General features: G+C 36.8%; 1 protein-coding gene across 1 annotated transcript in view; it reads right to left on the bottom strand.

Moving 5' to 3' along the window:
* GLCCI1 (glucocorticoid induced 1) overlaps positions 1–24529 on the bottom strand; it is a 110345-nt gene that overhangs the window by 66454 nt on the left and 19362 nt on the right. The window contains exon 3 of the mRNA XM_040260509.1: positions 12353–12504. Within this exon, the coding sequence (XP_040116443.1) occupies positions 12353–12504 (152 nt within the window). The remainder of the gene's footprint in view (positions 1–12352; positions 12505–24529) is intronic.

The raw sequence follows: 24529 nt of genomic DNA, 5'->3' as shown, positions 1-24529 counted from the left end.
CAGGAAATGCAAAGAGCTGTACAAAGTATGACTTTTGGTCAGGAAATGAGCTTCTGATCAGAGTGGTAAAACTGAAAGTTCTCTTTTATATCTATTACTATTTGAAGTGTATCACCTACTCCTTTGATTAAAGTCCTCTGTACCCAAACTCCTTTCATGAAGGGAAGAAAAGGATAGAGTGTTTTAAATGTGTATTTTCAATAGCAAAGAATATATCTTAGTTGAGTTGTTGACTTTACTGTACGTTGGCTCAAGTCAACAGTAAGTACCTACTCCAGATCTGTTTCTTAAAAATAAGTATAAAAAGGATTTTTAGTGAAAGACACTGGCATAAGACCATGAAACTCTATACACTCAAACTTAATGAAATGAAGAAAAATAAATTAAAAGTTTATCTTATGTACCTTTTGGGCATGTTTAAATGTTTCACACTGTAAAATTTGAAAATTAATTAAAAACAATAAAGTATCAAAGAAAAACATCAATCTGCAGAAAAGAAAGAAGTATTCAGAATTTCATTTAAAAATCTAACCATTCCATTTCTTACCCTTCAAAGAATACAAGAGATAAATGGGAAGTTCTGAAATCTTCCTCTGATACCAACTTTGCAGAGAAGATGAAAAAGGGGATAGACCAGCATTCAAAGAAGAGGGACTCAGAGAGAAGGAAAAGCTACTCACACCTCAACTGGCCATCAGACATTTAAAAACCATCAGGCTAAAAACAAAAAGTCAGGCTTACCATGTCATTTTTCCCTAACAAAGAGATATATGGCAGATGACTCAAAAATATATATATAAATGGCTCAAAGCTAATTATTTCCAGCAATAAGCAAGATTTATCAGAACAGAAAGACAAATGAGAAAAACACTGAAAGAAAAACCATGGAAAACAGGTGGGAAAAAAGGAGGAAGAAATTGCTATTGGGAGTTCCCCTTTCCAGTTGTGAAATAAGAGTGCCACGGCCAATATCCAAACATCCACCTATTTTTTTCTCCCTGCTAGTAAATGTAACTAATGTGAAATGTAGGCTGGATGACTCACAAGCTGGAATCAAGATTGCTAGGAGAAATATCAACAACCTCAGATATGCAGATGATACCACTCTAAAGGCAGAAAGCAAAGAGGAACTAAAGATGACAGTGAAAGAGGAGAGTGAAAGCTGGCTTAAAACTCAGTATTCAAAAAATGAAAATCATGGTATCTGGTCCCATCACTTGATGGCAAATAGATGGTGAAAAAGTAGAAACAGTGACAGATTTTATTTTCTTGGGCTCCAAAATCAATGCAGACATTGACTGTAGCCACAAAATTAAAAGACTCTTGCTTCTTGGAAGAAAAGCTATGACAAACCTAGACAGTATATTAAAAAGGAGGGACATCACTTTGCTGACAAGGGTGCATACAGTCAAAGGTATGGTTTTTCCAGTAGTCATGTATGGATGTGAGAGTTGGACTATAAAGAAGGCTGAGCACCAAAGAACTGATGCTTTTGAATTGTGGTGTTGGAGAAGAAGACTCTTGAGAGTCCCCTGGACTGCAAGGAGATCAAACCAGTCAATCCTAAAAGATGTTAACCCCGAATACTCATGGGAAGGACTAAAGCTGAAGCTCCAACACTTTGGCCACCTGACACCAAAAGGGGACTGACTGGAAAAGATCCTGATGCTGGGAAGGACTGAGGGCAAGAGGAGCAGAGGATAAGATGGGTGGATGGCATCACTGTCTCAATGGACATGAGTCTGAGCGAACCCTGGGAGACAGTGAAGGACAGGGAAGCCTGGTGTCCTGCAGTTCATGGGGTTGCAAAGAGATGGATATGACTTAGCAACTGAACAACAATACTAACTTATTGACACTTAATATACCAGTCATTATACTTAGCATTTTAAATTCATTAACCCAAATTAACCCTTACAACAATCCTGTGAGGTAGAATACTCCATTAATAAATGAGGAAACAGGCAAAGTGGTGATCTGCCCAAAATTACAAAGCTAAAATGCTAGAGCCAAGATTCAAAACCAAGCTATTTGGTCATAGTACTCTGTGACAACCTAGATGGGTAGGATGTGGTGGGGGGGAGGTTCAAGAGGGAGGAAACATATGTTTACCTATGGGTGATTCATGTGGCTGTATGACAGAAACCAACACAATATTGTAAAGCAATTGTTATTGTTCAGTTGCCACGGCATGTCTAACTCTTTATGACCCCACGGACTGCAGCATACCAGGCCTCCTATTGCCATTTCCTGGAGATTGCCCAAGTTCACGTCCATTGAATCAGTGACGTCATCCAACCATCTTATCCTCTGTCATCCTCTTATCCTTTTTTTTTTTTTGTATTTTTGTCAATTTTATTTTCAATTGTAAAGCAGTTATCCTCCAATTAAAAATAAAATTAAAAAATACACAAAAAAGACAATTCCAACTGTAAGTTTTAACAACAACAAAAACTCAAGCCATCTGGTTCCCAAACCACAGCTCCTGGCCAATGAAAATGAGTTTACAATGTTAATTTATATCATAAAAAGGTTATATTCAGGGAAAAATATTAATTGAGGCATTGACTATTCAGTAACAATAAACAGTATCAACCATAAGGAAGACATAATGGATATACATCTTTAAAATATCTGTATTATCATCTAAATGTAAGGCAATGACCACTGGAAACAGAAATCAACAAAAATTTTAACAACATCCAGCTCATGATAAAACAGACGGACATAAAGGGGCTATATGGAAACTAATATAATTAATATGGCTGAATTAATATGTAATGAGGGATTTCCAGGTGGCACTAGGTGCTAAAGAACTCTCCTGCCAGTGCAGGAGATGTAACAGTCATGGGTTCAATCCCCGGGTCAGGAGCATCTCCTGGCAGAGCGCGTGGCAACCCACCTCAGTATTCTTGCCTGGACAATCCCATGGACAGAGGAGCCTATAGTCCATAGGGCTGCAAAGAGTCAGACACAACTGAAGCAACGTAGCATGCATGCCAATATGTTATGAACTCTTTATCTAAAAGTAAAGACTGTATCCTCATTTTCAAATACAGAGAAGTAAGAAAAAATAAATCATATATTAAGCTACAAGGAAAATCAATGAAGTTTCCAAAAACCTATTAGTCTATACTATAATGCAATAAAACTAGAAATTGAATTTTTATTAGGAAAAGAAACTTTAACCATTTGGAAGTTTAAAACAAAGCAAACAAAAACTCTCATATTTTAAACAGAATATCAAAACTGAAATTGCATAATCTCTTGAAAATACAAATAATGGAAACATATGAGCCAAAATTGAGCTCAGAAGGTAAATCTTGGCATAAAATGCATAAAACACGTACATTACTAAATAGTAAGTATCATGAATAAAAAAATTAAGCATTAATCTTCAGAATCCAGAAAAAGAGCACTGCATATGCCAGGAAGGCAGAAGAAAGGCAAAAACAGATCACAGTCAGAGGGCAAGGAACTCGAAAAAAGAAAAACAGGAAAATAAATTCAACACCTTAAAAAATTTAATATATAACCTAGTAAATTTAATTATTCAAACTCAAATATATACAATATTAAAAATGAGAACAGAAAAATAACTGCAGATAAACAAAAAGTTGAAAGAATTATAGAAAAGTACTTTGTGAAACTCCATGAAAATACACTTGAAAATTTGGATGAACTAGATTATATTCTAGGAAAACAAATGAAAAAATTGAACAAAAGAGACAGGAAATCAAAAGAAACTAACAGCCATGGAATAAACTGAGATTTACTAAAGAGCTATAATCCAAACACATACTAATCTGCTTCACAGGGGAAATTCTCAGATCCAAGTAACAGATACCAGAGATGAAACCATGCCAGAACAAAGGAAGGAAATCTCGCAAAATCTTTTTTATGAAGCAAATATAACACAGAAATCTAAGGATTACACTACAGAAAGAAAAAACTTTCAGACCTCATTTCTCAATATTGAAACAAATATAGTTAAATATTAAACACTTCAGTTGCTTCTGTATATTTTAAACAAAGAACTCCATAAATGAATAGTATTCATTTCAGAAGTGTAACTATGATCAATTAAGTATTTAAAAACTCACCAAATTATAGGTTATGAGTTAAAACAACCTTCATTTCAAAGATGAAATGGCATTTCACACCTAATGAATCATTCTTGATTTAAAGGAAACAATTAGTAACATATGCATGTATGTTTGATGTTAGTCTTGTCAAAGCGAGTGCTCTAGCTTTCTTTTAAATTGAGGTATAACTGACATATGACATTATATTAGTTTTGGGTATACAACATAATTCAATATTTGTATATATACAAATATTGAATCATCACCACAATAGTCTAGTGAAATCTGCCACCATACAGTTACAAAAAGCTTTATCCTTGTGATGAGACCTTTTAAGATTTTCTTTCTTAGCAACTTTCAAATATGCAATGCAGTATTATCAAGTATACATACCATGCTGTGAATTATATCCCCATGACTTTAGTACTAGAAGTTTGTGCTTTTGGCTCCCTTCACCCATTTTAACCACCCCGCTATGGTTTTTCCAATGGTCATGTATGGATGTGAGAGTTGGACTGTGAAGAAAGCTGAGCGCTGAAGAATTGATGCTTTTGAACTGTGGTGTTGGAGAAGACTCTTGAGAGTCCCGTGGACTGCAAGGAGATCCAACCAGTCCATTCTGAAGGAGATCAACCCTGGGATTTCTTTGGAAGGAATGATGCTAAAGCTGAAACTCCAGTACTTTGGCCACCTCATGCGAAGAGTTGACTCATTGGAAAAGACTTTGATGCTGGGAGGGATTGGGGGCAGGCAGGAACGACAGAGGATGAGATGGCTGGATGGCATCACTGACTCGATGGACATGAGTCTGAGTGAACTCCCGGAGTTGGTGATGGACAGGGAGGCCTGGCATGCTGCGATTCATGGGGTCACAAAGAGTCGGACACGACTGAGCGACTGAACTGAACTGAACTCCCTCCACCCTGGCAACTACCATCTGTTCTCTATATCTAGGAGATGGTAGATTTTTGTTTTTGATTCCATGTATGAGTGATAAAATATGGTATTTGTCTTTATCTGACTTATTTCACTTAGTATAATACCCTCAAGGTCCATCCATGATGTCACAAATGGCAAGATTTCCTTTTTTATGGCTGAATAATAGTATTTTTTATCTATTCATTTTCTTGATACATCCATCTATCAACAGACAGTTAGACTGCATCCCTATCTTGGTTAAGTAATTCCATAATGAACATGAGGGTGCCTATGCTTTTTTCAAGCTAATATTTTCTTTTGGATAAATGCCCAGAAATTGAACTGCTAAATCATATAGTAGTTCTATTTTTAAATTTTTTGAGGAACTGCTATGCTGTTTTCTGTAGTAACTGCACCAATTTACATTCTTACAAACAGGACAAGAATTCCCTTTTCTCCACATTCTCACCAACACTTGTTATCTCTTGTGTTTTTGATAATATTTTCTTCAAGTATGAGGTGATAGTTCATCGTGTATTTGATTTGCATTTCCCTGATGATTAGTGACATTGAGCGTCTGGTAGCCATCTGTATGTCTTTGAAAGAATGTCTATTCAGGTCTTCTGCCTGTTTTTTTAGATTGTTTTGCTATTGAGTTGTCTGAGTTCTTTATATATCTTGGATACAAACCCTTTATAGGATATATAATTTGCAAATATTTTTTCCCATTTAGTTGTTCAGTTGTTAAATTGTGTCCAACTCTTTGTGACCAGGCTTCCCATTTAGTAGGTTGCCTTATATTTTGTCTATGGCCTCCTTTGATGTGCAAGAAGCTTTTTAGTTTGATGTTGTTCTGCTTGTTTATTTTTTCTTGTATTGTCTTCATTTTAAGTTTTAAATCCAAAAAAATCATCACCAAGACTCATATCAAGGAGCTTACCACCTACGTTTTCTTTTAGGATTTCAATGACTTCGGATCTTATATTCAAGTCCTTAATCTTTTTTTTTTTTTTTAACTTTGTTGAATATCATCAATTATTGGGTCTTTTACTTTCTTGAACTAGTTGCTTGAATCTAATACACAGAGGAAAAAAAACTCCAAATGATGCTTTTGAAAAATAGGTCTTACATTTTTTTAATTGAAGTAGTTTGATTTATAATATTGCATTAGTTTCACATGTGCAGCAAAGTGATCCATACACACCTACATACACATATATGTTCTTTTTCCGATTCTTTTCCATTATAGGTTATTACAGCATATTGAATATAGTTCCCTATGGTACACAGTAAAACCGGGTTTATTTTATATACAATAGTTTGTATCCGTTAATGCCAAGGTCCTAATTTCTCTCTCTCCCCCTTTCCTCTTTTGTAATCACTAGTTTGTTTTCTGTGTCTTCGAGTCAGCTTCTGTTTTGTAAGTTCATTCGTATCATTTTTTTAGATTCTACATAAGTGATATCATAGTGTTTGTCTTTTATCAGACTCACTTTACTTAGTATGATAATTTCTATGTATATCCATACTGCTACAAATGAAAATATTTAATTCTTCTTTATGGCTAAGTAATATTCCATCATATAACATATAACACATTATCTTCATCTGTTGATGGCCACAGGTTGCTCCATGTTTTGGCTCTCGTAAATAATGCTGCTACGAACATTGGGAGCATGTATCTTTTTAAGAGATTTTTGTCTTTTCTGGATGTATGCCCAGGATTAGGATTGCTGGCTCATATGGTAGCTCTATTTTTAGTTTTTTAAGGAACCTCCGTACTGTTTTTCATAGTGGCTGTACTAATTTACATTCCCATTAACAGTGTAGGAGGGTTTCCTTTTCTCCACGCCCTCTCCAAGATTTATTATTTGTAGACTTTTTGATGACAGCTTTTCTGACTGGTGTGAAGTGATAACTCATCATAATTTTGATTTGCAATTCTCTAATAATTAGCAATGATTAGCATATTTTCATGTGCCTGTTGCCCATCTGTATATCTTCTCTGGCGAAAAGTCTAGTTAGCTGTCCTGCGCATTTTCTGATTGAGTTGGTTTTTGATATTAAGCTGTAAGAACTGTTTGTGTATTTTAGAAATTAAGCCCATCTGTGTCAGTTGCATCATTTGCAAATATTTTATCCCATTCCATAGGTTGTCTTTTCATTTTCTTTATGGTTTCCTTTGCTGTGCAAAACTTGTAAGTTTGATTAGCTCCCATTTGTTTATTTCTGCTTTTAATTCTTTTGCCTTGAGAGAAACTGACCTAAGAAAACATTGGTAGTATGATCTATATCACAGAATACGGAACAATTTATGTCACAGAATGTTTGCCTATGTTCTCTTCTGGGAGTTTTACTCTTTTTTTCTTCTTTGGCCCTGCTGGGTCTTTGTTGCAGCACACGGGCTTTCTCTAGCTGTGGTACACAGGCTAAACTGCACAGTGGTATGTGGGATCTTAGTTACTTCATTAAGGAAGGAGCCTCCACACCCCCTGCATTGCAAGGTAGATTCTTAGTCACTGGACCACCAGGGAAGTCCCTCTCCTAGGAGTTTTATGGCATCACATCTTTATTTATGTCTTTAAGCCATTTTAAGTTTATTTTTGTGTATGTTGCAAAGGTGTGTTCCAACTTCATTGATTTATATGTGGCTGGCCAGCTTTCCCACAACCACTTGAAGAGACTGTCTTTTCCCCACTGAATATTCTTGCCTCTTGTGTCAAAGATTAACTGACTGTAGGTTTGTGGGTTTATTTCTGGGCTCTCTATTCTGTTCCATTGATATATATACCTGTTTTGGGGCCAATATTGCACTTTTTTTATTCCTACAGCATTGCAGTATTGCCTGAAATTTGGGAGGTTATGCATACAGCTTTATTCTTTTTCTTCAGGATTGCTTTGGCAATTCTGAGTCCTTTGTGGTCTCATATAAATTTCAGTATTATTCGTTATAGTTCTGTGAAAAATGTCATGGGTAATCTGACATGGATAACATTAAACCTGTAGATTGCTTTGGGTAGTATGGCCATTTTAACAATATTAATTCTTCCAATCCAAGAACCTGGGATACCTAAACATCTTTTAGATGTCAATATTTATATTCTATATATTAAAGTTAAGTTGTATGTTAGAATGCACAGTGTATACTTATATAAGTTCTAATAAATATAGTATATCCACCCTTGTAACCAAACCTCTGTCAAGATATACAACAATTCTACTGTCCCGTAAAGTTCCCTCATTTTGGGCCTTGATTTGAACACAAGATTTGTCTCTAAAGTCCATAGTCTTTTTCACAATATGCAACTTCTTTTAAAAGGGCCCAATGTGTAAATGTATTAAACAATAAAAATTCTATTTCTAACCATCAGTTAAGGTAGCTGAAATATGAAAAATGAAAAATGGAAAATACTTGATTCCCTCCACTAAAGTCAGACAGCCTAGGTATTTAATATCTGTAGCAAACGGACTACAGCACTTTCTCTTTACTAATTTCCACTAAATAAATAAAAATAATCTTCCTTCCCCAAGAGTTAAAGAATTAACCAAGGAAGGATGAATGTGACAATAATAACCATCTCCTATGTTTATCTCTTATATCTTCAATTAAACTAAAAATGCTTCAGGGCAAGACCATTTCTTACACATGTGAGGCAAGTACTACACACTTTAGTGATTACTATGGAAGGCAGTGAGGAACTGGAAAAAACATAAAACCTTTGGAGTCAGCCAAATCTGGATTCAAATCTCTTCATATTTATTAGCTATATAACAATGTACAAGTTACTAAACTTCTCTAAGCCTCAGAACATCACATGTAAAACGAGGCCTGTATTTTGCCTTCCTATCAATGTCTGACTTCTCAAATAGACAATCTACATGAAGACCCAGGCGAGTAAGGCCCTACCTTGGACCTCAAGCTTTTGGGGGAATTGCTGTGGCCCTCTTCCAGCCATGCCTCTTCCCAAAGGGTGAAGAGACTCTGGGGCCAGAAGGGCATACACATCATGAGCCCATGGCTCTGCCATCAACTTTGCTCTGGATAACCTAGACTCATGAGTTCGTTGTTCAAACCACACCAGACCTGATTTCCAGGGTCTACAAAGGCCTACTCCTGGTCTCACTCTCTGAGAAAGTATATATGGAGTATGAAGGTGAAGACTAGGCAGCTGACACATTTGCATAAGGCCATCCCTCAGAGTATAGAATGGTGTGAGTGACAGGAAGAGTTATGGGTTCAGGCTCAGAGGGTAGGGTGGGCTCAGCATCATGCAGACACATTCTGGCATTCAACTCCAAAGAATCCAGGACTTCATTCAAACATGAACCTCAAGGTCTATAGGAAGGTTTATATATAAAGAATGAATGGATAAAACAGATTTTATGTAACAGTTTGTTGATTTAATTTAGTATGTATATGGTATGTAGGTGTACAGTTTGTATTTGCTCCAGACTCTGCAAATGTTACAAATGGGCCTATCTGTATCTACTGCTAATAACCTATGTATTGCCGTATTCACTTTCAAGTAGTTAGTCACTCAGTCATGTCCTACTCTTTGCGGCCCCATGGACTGTAGCCTACCAGGCTCCTCTGTCCATGGAATTCTCCAGGCAAGAATGCTGGAGTGGGTAGCCAGTCCCTTCTCTAGGGGATCTCCCTGACCCAGGGATTGAACCCAAGTCTCCTGCATTGCAGGCAGATTCTTTACCACTGAGCCACCAGAGAAGCCCATTCACTTTCAAATATTATCCTGAAGTGCCAGCCTGCAATGCAGGAGACCCAGGTTCAATCCCTGGGTTGGGAAGCTCCCCTGGAGAAGGAAATGGCAACCCGCTCCAGTATTCTTGCCTGGAGAATCCCATGGACAGAGGAGCCTGATAGGCTACAGTCCATGGGGTCGCAAAGAGTCAGACAAGACTGAGCTACTTCACTTTCACTTTAGTCATCCAGCATTATCACGAGTTAGGTTTCATTAATCCCACTGCACAGGTAAAGAAACAGATATGGTTAAGAAACCTACCCAGCTCCTCTTTCTGTTATCTCCATATCACTCTCTTCTTGACTCCCAAGTACCCTCCCCTCTTGGCATATTATCCGTCTTTCACTCTCCAAGACAATGTGCCCCTAATCCCTACATCTAGTGCTTACGTTCTGTGACCTCGCGATAGTACCTAAGACTGTTCATAATCTTTTCTTTTTTAAAACAAGTTTCCCTTTGGTGTGTAAGGCTACACTATTTTAGTTTTCTCTAAGCTTTTGCTCTTTTTCTGTTCCCTCTTCTTTCTCAGAATTTTGGTGAAGAATGAGTAAGATAATGTTTTTGGAGAATGTCAGCATAAAGCATATATATTCAATAAAAGATACGATTTCTTTTTACTATAGAAAGAATACCTACCATTTTTAAGTATTGTGCCAATTACTCTACTAGGTGATACACACACAAGAAAATTGAAGTTTAGATTGGCTGACAAATTAACCTGATTAGAAACCTGGCTCCAGCATTTTCTAGCTTTATGATACTGAGTAAGTCACTTAACTTCCCTGAATTTCTGCTTCTCCATTGTGTAATTTTATAATGTCCTTATAAATGAATTAAATGAGAATGAAACACAGATATAAAAACACAAAGTACATGGTAAATAGTCAGTAAATGTTAATTTTCTTCTCGTTGCTACCAGGTGAATACATTAATGTTTTATCCTTCCCTTGTGTGCATTTCTAAAAACTGAGTCCTTGATCTCTTGACCGTCTTTCTTTTTATAGTCTTTTCCTATACTCTATCACACTTCTGAGTCCAGCCCCTCCAGAAAGATAGTTTTGAATTATCCATGACCATGTCTAAGTGTCCAGGCCCACATCCCAGGGCCTACTACATCAAACTGCTCTTTTTTCTCATCAAGAGTGGAAAGCAGAAGACTTGATGCAGGACACCTGAAGTATTACACAGACAAACTGAGAGGATGGAGATAAAAAAGCTAATGCCATGGCTGCAAGCTTGCCTGAGAAAATTACAAAACTGGAAAAGGTTTTCATAGATCATGTCCAAAATTTTCTCCTCTTTCCCTCATTCTTCAGACATGAAACTCTAATCCTTCTATTTCCCTCATCCACAAGGCCAAAAATGTTCCCATTCCTCTGAATTCCCTTATATTTCAATGCTCCATTCATCTAATACCTAATTATACTCTGTCTTCTGTTACCAATTTTCTTCCATTTACATCTTATCTTCCCAACTATGCTGTAAGTTCCTTAAGGCCAACAGCCATCTCTCATACTCTTAGTAATTCTTCATAATGCTGATTGACCAATGCTATACAGATATGGTCAGGAATTCAGGAACCATATATTAGGATGTTTTCAGATATTTTCCTGCCATGGAAGGAAAACTTTTCAAATCAAAAGCTTCAGAAATCTTCCACAAATAGGGAAAGTGTGACCAAAAATGGGAAAGTGTGACAAACAGAAAATTTTCTATTTCTTTCTCAAGGATTTCAGTTTTGGTTTTAAACAGGAAAAAAATCCTTTAACATAAATTTCCTTAGCTATGTATTAATACTTTATAAATTATTTCCAAGAACTGCACAGGTATTCTTCAAAAATTACTTATGCCAGCATACCTTGGAGATACTGCAGGTTCAGTTCCAGACCACCACAATAAAGCAAATCACACAAAATTTTTGGTTTTCAAGTGCATACAAAAACTACGTTTATTCTATTACTATCATCTGTTAAATGTTCAACAGGATTACATCTTAAAAAAACAATGTACATGCTGTAATTAAAAACACTTCATTGCTAAAAATGCTAACCATCATCTGAACCTTCAGCAAGTCATAATCCTTTTGCAACAGTATCAATAAAGATCACTGATGATGGATCACCATAACACATATAATAATAAAAAAAGTTTGAAACATTGAAAGAATTGACAGAATCTGACAGAGACATGAAGTGAGCAAATGCTGTTGGAAAAACTGACGCTGACAGCCTTGCTCGGTTGAAGACTGCCGAAAACATTGAATTTGTATTAAAAAAGGCAATATCTGAGAAGCATAATGAAATATGCCTGTATTTTCTAATATAGTTACTAGTCATTATATTAATTTCTGTAGGAAAGTTAATTCTTAAAACTGTAAGCCTCAAAAATCACTAATACAGACTGATGTTCTACTTATTAAATACTAAATAATTCAAAAACCCAGGTGATAAAAGTTTTTAGTTTAAAGTTTATTAAAGATATCGTTTTCTTTGATATATTTAATAATTGGGAAAATCTGATTAAATTACATTTTTACTGTGATCAAAACAGAAGAACTATAGGGTAATGAGACTGATACGCTTATTTTACCTGAGTAGCTTTATCTTTCATGCATGAGGGGTAATGAACATGAGGATCCCGTGGCCACTGTCCTGTGAGATAAGGTCCTGTTATGGTATCCAGGGAAGAGGTTCGCCTTATTGTGCTAGAGGTTCGAACTTGCTGAGATTTGGGCCTGTCCACTATAAAAAGGGAAGGAAAAAATACATTAGTCATAAGAATAAAGTAAAACTTAAAATTATTTAAACTTCATAGTTTGTAAAATACCATCCTGCCAATTGTCCCCACAATGTATATTTACCCTAAAAGCCATCCTGTATGAGCTGATGAAATTTATAGACCAAAGGAAAATACATTCACGTATTAAATTTTGCATATACTGTCACACCCTACAAAGCTCATTCATTTTAGAGACCTATTCTTAACCCTCTATATCATCTCCACTGCCATTATTTTAATTAAGACTTCATCATGTCTCAACTAAACTGCCAGTTTCCTAACTGCTATCTCTGAATCCACACTAACTTTATCTTACAGGGCCACCTCCCTCCACTGCTAAAAAAAATTGCCACGGTTTATTCAGTCTTTGACTCAAAGGCCATTATTTTTCACAATTCATCTCCCATATAGCTCAATACTTAATGGCTTGCTACCACCACTCCTCCATAAACCTCTGCTAACTACTAAGAACCGTAACAACTACTAATAAATTCCAATTTCACAAATGTGAAGTACTCGCTTCTCTGCCTCTATTCTTTCTATCATCTCCTGCATCTAAAATATTCCCCTTCTCTGTACACTTGGCAAAAACTTATCTTCAAGACCAGCTCAGGTGTCGTGCTGCCTCTGTGAAACCTTTCTCAATGCTCTTCTTTTCTTCATCTCTGTCCTTCTTAAAGATATACACACTCTCCTCTGCTTGCATAAAGCCCTAAATCTGTCCTTCCTTTCTGACCAGAGGGTAAGTTTGGTCCCTACAGATTAAAAAGGAGTCGATAGTCAATATTTACAAATAAATTTATTCACAGCTACATGTGCACAAAAAAACATGTATACAGAATCTTATTTTAATTCAGTTTCCTCCTTAATGGATGAAGAATTCGAAGCCCAGAGGGATAAAATTAAATTGTCCAATGAAACAAAACTGCTAATAAGTGACAGAGGTAAAAAGGAACCAAGATCTCCGGACATTCTACACAGTTCAATCAATCTACTATAATGATCTGTTTTACCTCTGCTGAAAACAGAGATCATACTGAACTCTATATAGTTTTTTTACAATGAAAATATAAAAAAATTTTCATGTATGCATCTCAAATGTGCATACTATAATAAAATCCAGTGGATTACAAGTATCCAAGGCTTAGTCTTATTCAGTTATATTTCACATCAAAGAAAATGCCTTGCACATTACAGAGGGTCAAGAAACGTTTGTTACTGAATATTGTCCTTTAGTCTTCTGAAAACAAAACACAAAATTGTTGTCCTTTTTTTAAAAATCAGAAGATAAAAGGGAATGCAGCATACTGTGAGCTGTCACATTATTCACACACAGTCACCCGCAGTTCTGCAGGGGACAACTCTTCGTTCAGTCACCACTCAGTCATGTCCAACTCTTTGCTACGGCATGGACCGCAGTGCGCTTCCCGAGCCTTCACCTTCTCCCAGAGCTTGCTCAAACTCATGTCCTTTGAGTCTAGGACTCTCATGAATACCAGACTCTGAGAAAGCTCAAGTCTCTTACAGTTGGTCTTCCACCTCCCTGGGGTCCACCTCGTTGGACACAGAGGGCTGGAGAGCCAAACTGTATCTTAACAACTGCAGTTCTGATTTCTTCTTTGACCCAAGAGTGTTAGAGAAGATCTGGAAATTACCAGATTTCCTACCTATCTTTATTACTTAGCTCTCATTTTATTTTATAATAAGCAAAGTCTAGGATAATCTATTTCTACTGTTTGGAATCACCTGAAATTTTATTCGTGACCAAAAATCATAGTCAGTTTTTATAAATATTTCATCAGTCATGGAGAGCATGTATCTTCTGTTTTCAGCATACAGTTCTTTTTCTTATATACTGAAATAAAAATACAGAATATAGTAATAAAATAGAACCATGATCTGTCACATATTTAGAGAACTACTCCAAAATTTCTAAACTACTATTGAGATATGAAAATTCTCTTTATCTCTTATAATTTTTATCATTTAAATTTAGTTCTGAGGGCTTCCCTGGTGGTCCAGTGGTTAGGACTCTTGGACTTCCACTGCAGGGCATGGGTTCAGTCCTGGTGGCTGGGGAACTAAGATCCCACAAGCTGCGCTCAGTGGCCAGAAAAAAAAAAAACTGTTACAGAAATTTAGTTCTGTATAATTTGGTTACATATTGATCCATGACATTATTATTATGACTTATATGCTTTGCCATTACAGTCTGTTCCATTTATTATTTTTTACTTTTAAACTCTATCAAATTTAATTTTATCACCCCTTGATGCTTTCTTTCTATTATACTGCATCTGGTATGCCTATTCTTTCATTTTCCGTTTCTTTTAATCGTGCTATTTAGGTAATACTCTTGTATACTGTATATAATTAGGCTTTTGAAAGAACTTTATAGTAAGCCTTCTTCCTGAAAAATATATGTTCGTCCCACTTATATTTATTGTTATGACAAGTCTGATTAAATCTGTAGCTCTTTCATGGAACGTTTTCTTGCTCTTAGAATGCTTCCTTGCTATTTGTTTTCTATGACTTACTGTTTACTTCTTTTTCTCCTTTTTATCTCGCCCCACCATAAGCAATTCAGAAGACATGCAGACTGCTTGCAGTTCAACTACCAGGAGCTATTTCTATTAATTATTTTTTAAAATTTGGTTATGAAAGCAATATGTACAAATTTTAGCAATGTTAGGAAGCAGAGAAAGTTAACATCTCTCATAATCTGATTTATAATGAATTATTTAAAAATTTTTAGAGTTACGTTATGTTCTCTCCACCAAGAAGAAACAAGGGACAAAAACAGATTATCCCTTGAAAAAGAACCATTTTTAGCAATAAAAAGGCCTACAACCAGAAAATGGAAAGCCACTATATATGAAAAACTTGTGTCCCAACTTTAAACCACATGCTAGCCTTCTCAGTTATTCAACTGACTGTCCTGGTATCACAGTGTTTGTAAGTAACAATTATTTCACTTAATAATGGCTCAAAGCACAAGAGTAGTGATGCTGGCAACCCGCTATGCCGAAGAGATGCTGAGACACACTCCCTTGAAGTGAAAATGTGAAAGTTCTCAGCTTAATAAAGGAAGGAAAAAAATATTAAATGCTCAGGTTACTAAGATCTATGGTAAGAACAAATCTTTTATCTGTGAAGTTGTGAAGAAGGAAAAAGATATTTGGTTTCTCCTGCCACTGCACCTCAAACTGCAAAAGAGCCACAGTGTGTGATAAATACTTAGTTAAGATAGAAAAGGCATTATATTTGTATGAGGTATTTTGAGAGAGAGACCATGCTCACATAACCTTTATTACAATATATTTTTAAAATGTTTACTCTGGCTTCACTGGGTCTTAGCCGTGGCACGTGGGATGTTTGGTATTTGTTGCAGCATGGCAGGATATTTGGTTGCAGCATGTGGGATCTAGTTTCCTGACCAGGGATCGAACCCAGGCCACTTGCATTGGCCCAATAGGGAAGTCCCTGTAACAGTATATTCTTACAACTTTTATTTTATTATTGTTGTTAATCTCTTAACTGTGCCTAACTTATAAAATAAGCTTTACCATCAGTATTTACGTACAGGAAAAATACAGGATATACAGGATATAATAGTATCTGCAGGTTTAGGCTCAACTGGAGGTCCTGATATGTGTCCCCTGTGGATAAGGGGGGCTACTCCATTTATATAGCCAACATAATAAATTGTTTATTTCATGATTACAGCTGTGATTAGAATATGTATTTAGTTTTGAATTGGGTGATCACAACATTGCTCAACTAATTATTACAAAATTACCTCAACTCAAGTAAATCAAACAAGAGGACACCGTATCCACTAGAAACATACATTAGTATACTTAATCTTTAAATTTATAAGCACTTAAATAATAAAATTTAATTAAAATTAATAAAATTGCTAAAATAAATATTCTAAAGTATGAAAGAAAATCAATTAAATACTTATTATCATTACTTAAGCTAAACAGGCATCAGAAAAATAGTAACTTCATATGTGGTGAAACCAGGTAATAACCACCACTGATTAAAACTTGATGAATGTCTACTATATGAAAAGTACTGTTTGATGTACCAAGGAGAATGACAAAATAAATTTCATATTCTCCTCAAAGAATTTACATTCTGGTTGAGGGAGATGTAATATGTAGAATTAAGCTATAATATAAAGTAGTATATTAAGGCACATGCACACCAGTGAAGGACAAGAAGGCACACAAGGCAAAAAGTAGGTAACAGACAGCTAGAGTGATGTGTTCTAACTACATCAAGGGCAACTGTCAAGTAGTAAGACTCTTAACATGCCACTTGTAGCCCTGTTGCTAACATCTCCTACTTAAATATTTGAGGGTAAAATGCAGAGTAAGTAAATTCAGCAAGAAAATGTGATGGCTGGAGAAAATCACATCTGTTTCCAGCACCATCATATTAGGATCAGAAGATGACTACTCATGCAGCAGTCTGTGAAATGATGTCCTCATTATAATCCATCTACAGGTTATATTAGGCTTCCCTGGTGACTCAAGTCAGTAAGGAATCTGCCTGCAGTGCGGGAGACCTGGGTTTAATCCCTGGGTTGGCAAGATCCCCTAGTGAAGGGAATGGCCACCCATTTCAGTACTCTTGCCTGGAGAATCTCCTGGACAGAAGAGCCTGATGGGTTGCAAAGAGTTGGACAGACTGAGCGACTAACACACACCACACACACACAGAGGCTGTACTATCCCTCTCCCCTCATCTTCCCTGAGGATGGAGCAGTGTAGGCCTGGGGTTCCTCTGGGATACCTGCTGAGGACTGTACAAAATAATTACTGCTTTCTAACAGCCAATTACTCTTGATACTACACTTGCATCAATCCAATCACACTAGGACCATGGCCTTGTCTAACTCAATGAAACTAAGCCATGCCCGCAGGGCAACCCAGGGCGGGCAGGTCATGGTGGAGAGGTCTGACAGAATGTGGTCCACTGGAGAAGGGAATGGCAAACCACTTCAGTATTCTTGCCTTGAGAAGAACCCCATGATCAGTATGAAAAGGCAAAATGATAGGATACTGAAAGAGGAACTCCCCAGGTCAGTAGGGGCCCAATATGCTACTGGAGCTCAGTGGAGAAATAACTCCAGAAAGAATGAAGAGATGAAGCCAAAGCAAAAACAATACCCAGCTGTGGATGTGACTGGTGATGAAGCAAGGTCCGATGCTGCAAAGAGCAATATTGCATAGGAACCTGGAATGTCAGGTCCATGAATCAAGGCAAATTGGAAGTGGTCAAACAAGAGATGGCAAGGGTTAACGTCGACATTCTAGGAATCAGCGAACTAAAATGCACTGGAATGGGTGAATTTAACTCAGATGACCATTATACCTACTACTGCGGGCAGGAATCCCTCAGAAGAAATGGAGTAGCCATCATGGTCAACAAGAGAGTCCAAAATGCAGTACTTGGATGCAATCTCAAAAATGACAGAATGATCTCTCTTCATCTCCAAGGCAAACCATTCAATATCAGAGTAATCCAAGTCTATGCCCCAACCAGCAACACTGAAGAAGCTGAAGTTGAACGGTTCTATGAAGACCTACGAGACCTTTTAGAACTAACACCTAAGAAAGATGTCCTTTTCATTATAGGGGACTGGAATGCAAAAGTAGGATGTCAAGAAACACCTGGAGTAACAGGCAAATTTGGCCTTGGAATGTGGAATGAAGCAGGGCAAAGACGGAATAGAGTTTTGCCAAGAAAATGCACTGGTCATAGCAAACACCCTCTTCCAACAACACAAGAGAAGACTCTACACATGGACATAACCAGACGGTCAACACTGAAATCAGATTGATTATATTCTTTGCAACCAAAGATGGAGAAGCTCTACACAGTCACAAAAACAAGACCAGGAGCTGACTGTGGCTCAGATCATGAACTCCTTATTGCCAAATTCAGACATAAATTGAAGAAAGTAGGGAAAACCGCTAGACCATTCAGGTATGACCTAAATCAAATCCCTTATGATTATAGAGTGGAAGTGAAAAATAGATTTGAGGACCTAGATCTGATAGATAGAGTGCCTGATGAACTAGGGAATGAGGTTCGTGACATTGTACAGGAGACAGGGATCAAGACCATCCCCATGGAAAAGAAATGCAAAAAAGAAAAATGGCTGTCTGGGGAGGCCTTACAAATAGCTGTGAAAAGAAGAGAAGAAAAAAGCAAAGGAGAAAAGGAAAGATATAAGCATCTGAATGCAGAGTTCCAAAGAATAGCAAGAAGAGATAAGAAAGCCTTCTTCAGTGATCAATGCAAAGAAATAGAGGAAAAGAACAGAATGGGAAAGACTAGAGATCTCTTCAAGAAAATTAGAGCTACCAAGGGAACATTTCATGCAAAGATGGGCTCAATAAAGGACAGAAATGGTATGGACCTAACAGAAACAGAAGATATTAAGAAGAGCTGGCAAGAATACATGGAAGAACTGTACAAAAAAGATCTTCAAGACCCAGATAATCATGATGATGTGATCACTAATCTAGAGCCAGACGTCTTGGAATGTGAAGTCAAGTGGGCCTTAGAAAGCATCACTACGAACAAAGCTAGTGGAGGTGATGAAATTCCAGTGGAGCTCTTTCAAATCCTGAAACATGATGCTGTGAAAGTGCTGCACTCAATATGCCAGCAAATTTGGAAAATTCAGCAGTGGCCACAGGACTGGAAAAGGTCAGTTTTCATTCCAATCCCAAAGAAGGGCAATACCAAAGAATGCTCAAACTACCGCACAATTGTACTCATCTCACATGCTAGTAAAGTAATGCTCAAAATTCTCCAAGCCAGGCTTCAGCAATACGTGAACCGGGAACTTCCTGATGGTTTTAGAAAAGGCAGAGGAACCAGAGATCAAATTGCCAACATCCAATGGATCATGGAAAAAGCAAGAGAGTTCCAGAAAAACATCTATTTCTGCTTTATTGACTATGCCAAAGCCTTTGACTGTGTGGATCACAATAAACTGTGGAAAATTCTGAAAGAGATGGGAATACCAGACCACCTGACCTGCCTCTTGAGAAATCTGTATGCAGGTCAGGAAGCAACAGTTAGAACTGGACATGGAACAACAGACTGGTTCCAAACAGGAAAAGGAGTACATCAAGGCTGTATATTGTCACCCTGCTTATTTAACTTCTATGCAGAGTACATCATGAGAAACGCTGGACTGGAAGAAACACAAGCTGGAATCAAGATTTCTGGGAGAAATATCAATAACCTCAGATATGCAGATGACACCACCCTTATGGCAGAAAGTGAAGAGGACCTTAAGCCTCTTGATGAAAGTGAAAGAGGAGAGTGAAAAAGTTGGCTTAAAGCTCAACATTCAGAAAACGAAGATCATGGCATCTGGTCCTATCACTTCATGGGAAATAGATGGGGAAACAGTGGAAACAGTGTCAGACTTTATTTTGGGGGGCTCCAGAATCACTGCAGATGGTGACTGCAGCCATGAAAAAAGATGCTTACTCCTTTGGAAGAAAAGTTATGACCAACCTAGATAACATATTCAAAAGCAGAGACATTAGTTTGCCGACTAAGGTCCATCTAGTCAAGGCTATGGTTTTTCCTGTGGTCATGTATGGATGTGAGAGTTGGACTGTGAAGAAGGCTGAGCGCCGAAGAATTGATGCGTTTGAACTGTGGTGTTGGAGAAGACTCTTGAGAGTCCCTTGGACTGCAAGGAGATCCAACCAGTCCATTCTGAAGGAGATCAGCCCTGGGATTTCTCTGGAAGGTCTGACGCTAAAGCTGAAACTCCAGTACTTTGGCCACCTCATGCGAAGAGTTGACTCATTGGAAAAGACCCTGATGCTGGGAGGGATTGGGGGCAGGAGGAGAAGGGGACGACCGAGGATGAGATGGCTGGATGGCATCACGGACTCGATGGACGTGAATCTGAGTGAACTCTGGGAGTTGGTGATGGATAGGGAGGCCTGTCGTGCTGCAATTCATGGGGTCACAAAGAGTCGGACACGACTGAGCATTGAACTGAACTCAACAGCCAATTGGAAATTTAAGGCAATTTGATCGTAGTATAATAGGTTTAAAAGCAAGAAGCTATATTAGAAACTTTGAATCCAAATAGCATACAAGGCATTGTTCTCAACAGGCAAAAGACACTTAATGTCTAACTGCCAGAGAACTGCAATATGATGTTAGACTCATCAGTTAGTTCCCAACAATTTTTCATTTAAAGTCAGTAACTGAAGATTGACTGACTATTGGCTTTGGAAATCTGATTTATTAAGATACTAATCTGAAGTAGAAAATTAACAAAGTTAAGTGGAATTTCTACAAATTAAAAAAAATTATTGTTAGAAATTTTAAGAACTTAAGCTACACTTTAATAACATGAAACAAGCCACGACACATTCTAAACCAACCTTACCAGGTGATAAAAAGGATGGAATATTTTTGAGTGCCATGTTGTAGCCATACAGAATGTCCACTAATACACATAATAAAGAATGCTCACATTCTTTTCTTAAAACTTTAACACACTCCAACGTTTTCATAGGTTCAGTGTGCATAAGTAAATAAAAGGTAAAATTTGTTGATTCTCTGTGTTTAGCTCTCAATAAAGGTTATAAGCCAAGCTTTCTATTAACACTGATGTTACAAGCAAAGCATATCTACACTTAAAGCATTTCAGTGACCACTTACTTAAACCTTCTGAAAAAGAGCTACTGTTCCTTCAACTACTGTGTAAGGACTATAACTCCATGAAACTTAGCTATTGTAACACCACCACCAAGAATGAACTGCTTCTTACTTTATTCAAAACCCAACATTACAACTGTAAAGAATCTTCAAGTCATACAATTCAGCAGAATGCTTAAGATAACTAAGTAACAAGTACCAACTTTTCCAGACCTTTCTACACAGACCTCATATTAAATAACTAGTTTTACACATATATATCACGTTAACAATGTTAGTCAATAGTATCAAAACACAAGTGTGTAAAACCTTTTTATCCTTTAACAGTTATATTCAAAAAGGAGCAGCCATTAAATCCCATAATGTGTGTGTGTGTGTGTGTGTGATGTTTCTTTCCTCTTAGTAATTTTTCATCTATTCACTCCCATCCTTCTTCTTAGCTAGCTATACATCCTCACTTTTTCTACTTGTATTTCGAGTTTGAGCCCAATCTCTCTGTATTTACTTCTGGTTATTCTCTCTGCATTGCAGTGGTGCCTACACCTATCGCAATAGTCTCCCTGAAAATAGTCTGCTTTACTATCCTTTAAAAAGTGTCATGAACAGTTTTTTAAACATCACTACCAACATTGTGAGTAATTTTCTTCCTTACCTCACAGTTACAGACAGCAATTTCCAAAATAAATCCCACCACCACCCCCCAAAAAAGAGCAATTTAAAGAATTACATAACTAAGAATAAAAAATGTAGAAAAGAGCAGATTGGTATACCTCTCTAGCCAATCTAATGCATATTAATACTGATCATCTAGCAGAACTATTGTTAGATTCAGCTTTCTAAAATTGGCACTGTCTAGGCACTTCACAAATGGCATTCATGGGCCTTTCTTGCTTAACATATAAGAAGATGGAAAGTAAGCCAAATACATGAGCCACATAAAAAAATAAAATCATCAAAATCAAATGAACTTCCAATAACAGGAAGGACACCAGATCTGAATGTGCTATCGGAACTAAAACTAAAGGGCAAAAACTAAAGCCCTCTCTGTGTGAGTAGTTTCTGAAACACTAATCAACCAGACCTGGAATCCTGCCACAGAAGCAATCTAGAAAATATGCTGAAATGACCATATGGCTGCCCTGCAGAAATCTGGAAAGGAACCAGTCAAGAAGCTGACGAGAGAAACAAACATGCGTCCGACCCAGTGAGGCCTGACACCTGTAACCTGAGGTCTGTCAAGAAAAGCAAACAGGAAAATGGAGCCCAGCAGCCACTTAGGAATGATTCTCTAGGCCCAGCAGGCACTTAGGGATGATTCTCTAGGTTACAGCTCACTCAGATTTGTGTCAGATGATGCGTGCGCTGAGATAAGACATTGGCAGGAAGGCCTTCAGCCTATTTTCAAATAAAATTCAAGAGAGTGTCTTTTTGTATCAAGGTTATGAAGAAAACTTCACCAAGATGGTCATGAAGGCAGGTGACAAGCACTGGAAGAAAGACACAACAAATTTCGATGGAGTTCTGACACTTCCAATACATCTACAAAGAATTATGGATATAGCAGCTGAGATTTTAAAGATTTTTAAGTTCACTTTTTTTCTGGTGGCAAAATGGTATTTCTCTAGGGAACCTCAGCAAAGTCATAATTAGCAGAACATTCTATAAACTTTATGAACTTTCAACGAATTCAATTAATAGAAGTTCCAAATATCCAAAATCTCACGTGACTAATGGGTTCAAATTTTAAAGAAATAATCACAAAGTATTAGCAACTATAAGATAATATAAGATGATTAAAAATGGAAATTAATATAGTGAGAGGAAAGCAGATATTCCTTAACCAGAAGATGAAATGCTTCATAAAGTTTTGTTTCAAAGCACTTATATTCCAGTTAAAGCAATGGTAGAGCTTAGAAAATTTTTAACCAAATAAGGCAGATCCACTATTATACCCCAATTTAAAAATAAAAAACAAACTAACAAAAAAGACTACAGCACAATAAAGGCTACTGAACAGGCTGTATCTTTACCACAGTATGACATCCAATGTTAACTGATGAAACCCCCTGATTGAAAGTAGGGAAAACTGTGATCTCATAGTTCAAAACATGCTAAAAATCTTCTTTAAATGTGAGAAGCAATGAAAAACCTCAAAATTAGAAACACTTGGAAATGATGTGTTTGCAGGCAAGGAAGATATGAAAAGAGAGGTGATCAAACTGAGGAAAGATTTAGAAATAAAAACTTATTTTAGGAATGAAGACTTTAAGTTATAAGAAACAGAGTGGGTTAATGCATTGCCTAAGGTAGAAAATGGAACATAACACAAATTTTAGAATTTAAAAAAAGAAAATTTGAATTTTAGAATTTAAAAAAAATTTAAGAGACAATAGTTGTTGTGTAACATAAGCAAGACTGTCCAACATGTTTAGGAGGAGTCCCTGAAGAAAACCAAGGCAACAAAACAAAACATGCTAAAAACTACAATTTAAGAAAACTCTCCCAGAATAAAAGATAACTTCAAACTACATACTGAAAGACCATACATGGATCTGAGAAAAATGATACAGCCAATACAGTCCATATCAAACACACTTTAATGAAGCTAGTGACTTTCAAGTATAACAAGCCATAGATTAAAAAAAAACTTTCAGTTCTTGCTACATAATATATGTAGAACTCAAAGAATATTGTTCCCATGAGTCTTTCCTGAAGAATCTACCAGAGAATAAGCTTCATACAACCAACAGCTTAGAAAGGAATTAACATGAAGACTGCTGGAATGTGTGAGCCATTCATGCAGTAATTTTCAAAGGAGAAGACAACAGAATGCTCAGTAACTCTAAGGCAAGTCTTCCATCAGTACATGAAAGAAATAACCAGAGAAGTATTGTAAATTCATATGGTTATTCTCTCAGCACATCTGAATTTAAGACTTAAGAATTTCCAGAACATCTGATAACCAAATTTAATTATTAAAAATTTTATATTACCATATTTATATTACAATTTTTAATATTCCTCCAATATTTTATTGTATTGACTCAGAAAAATTAATACTAGCCCTAAAGAGGCACACTTTATTCCTAGGTAATCTAGTAGAGAAACGAGCTCCTGCTCAATCTACTGACGAAACTATCTGAAATGGAGCATCTACAGTCGCTCCATTGTTAGAATTTTTGCCCAGCTCCTTCCTCTAGAGCTGGCAGTTACAGAGTCAAGTCTGAAAACACACCCTACAGAAGCCTGTAGCAAGAACCAGGAATGGGT

The sequence above is a fragment of the Oryx dammah genome, unplaced genomic scaffold (genome assembly GCF_014754425.2).
Source record: "Oryx dammah isolate SB20612 unplaced genomic scaffold, SCBI_Odam_1.1 HiC_scaffold_18, whole genome shotgun sequence".
NCBI classification, from domain to species: Eukaryota; Metazoa; Chordata; class Mammalia; order Artiodactyla; family Bovidae; genus Oryx; species Oryx dammah.
Note: the sequence above shows the minus strand (reverse complement) of the source record. Positions and strands in the feature narration are given on the sequence as shown.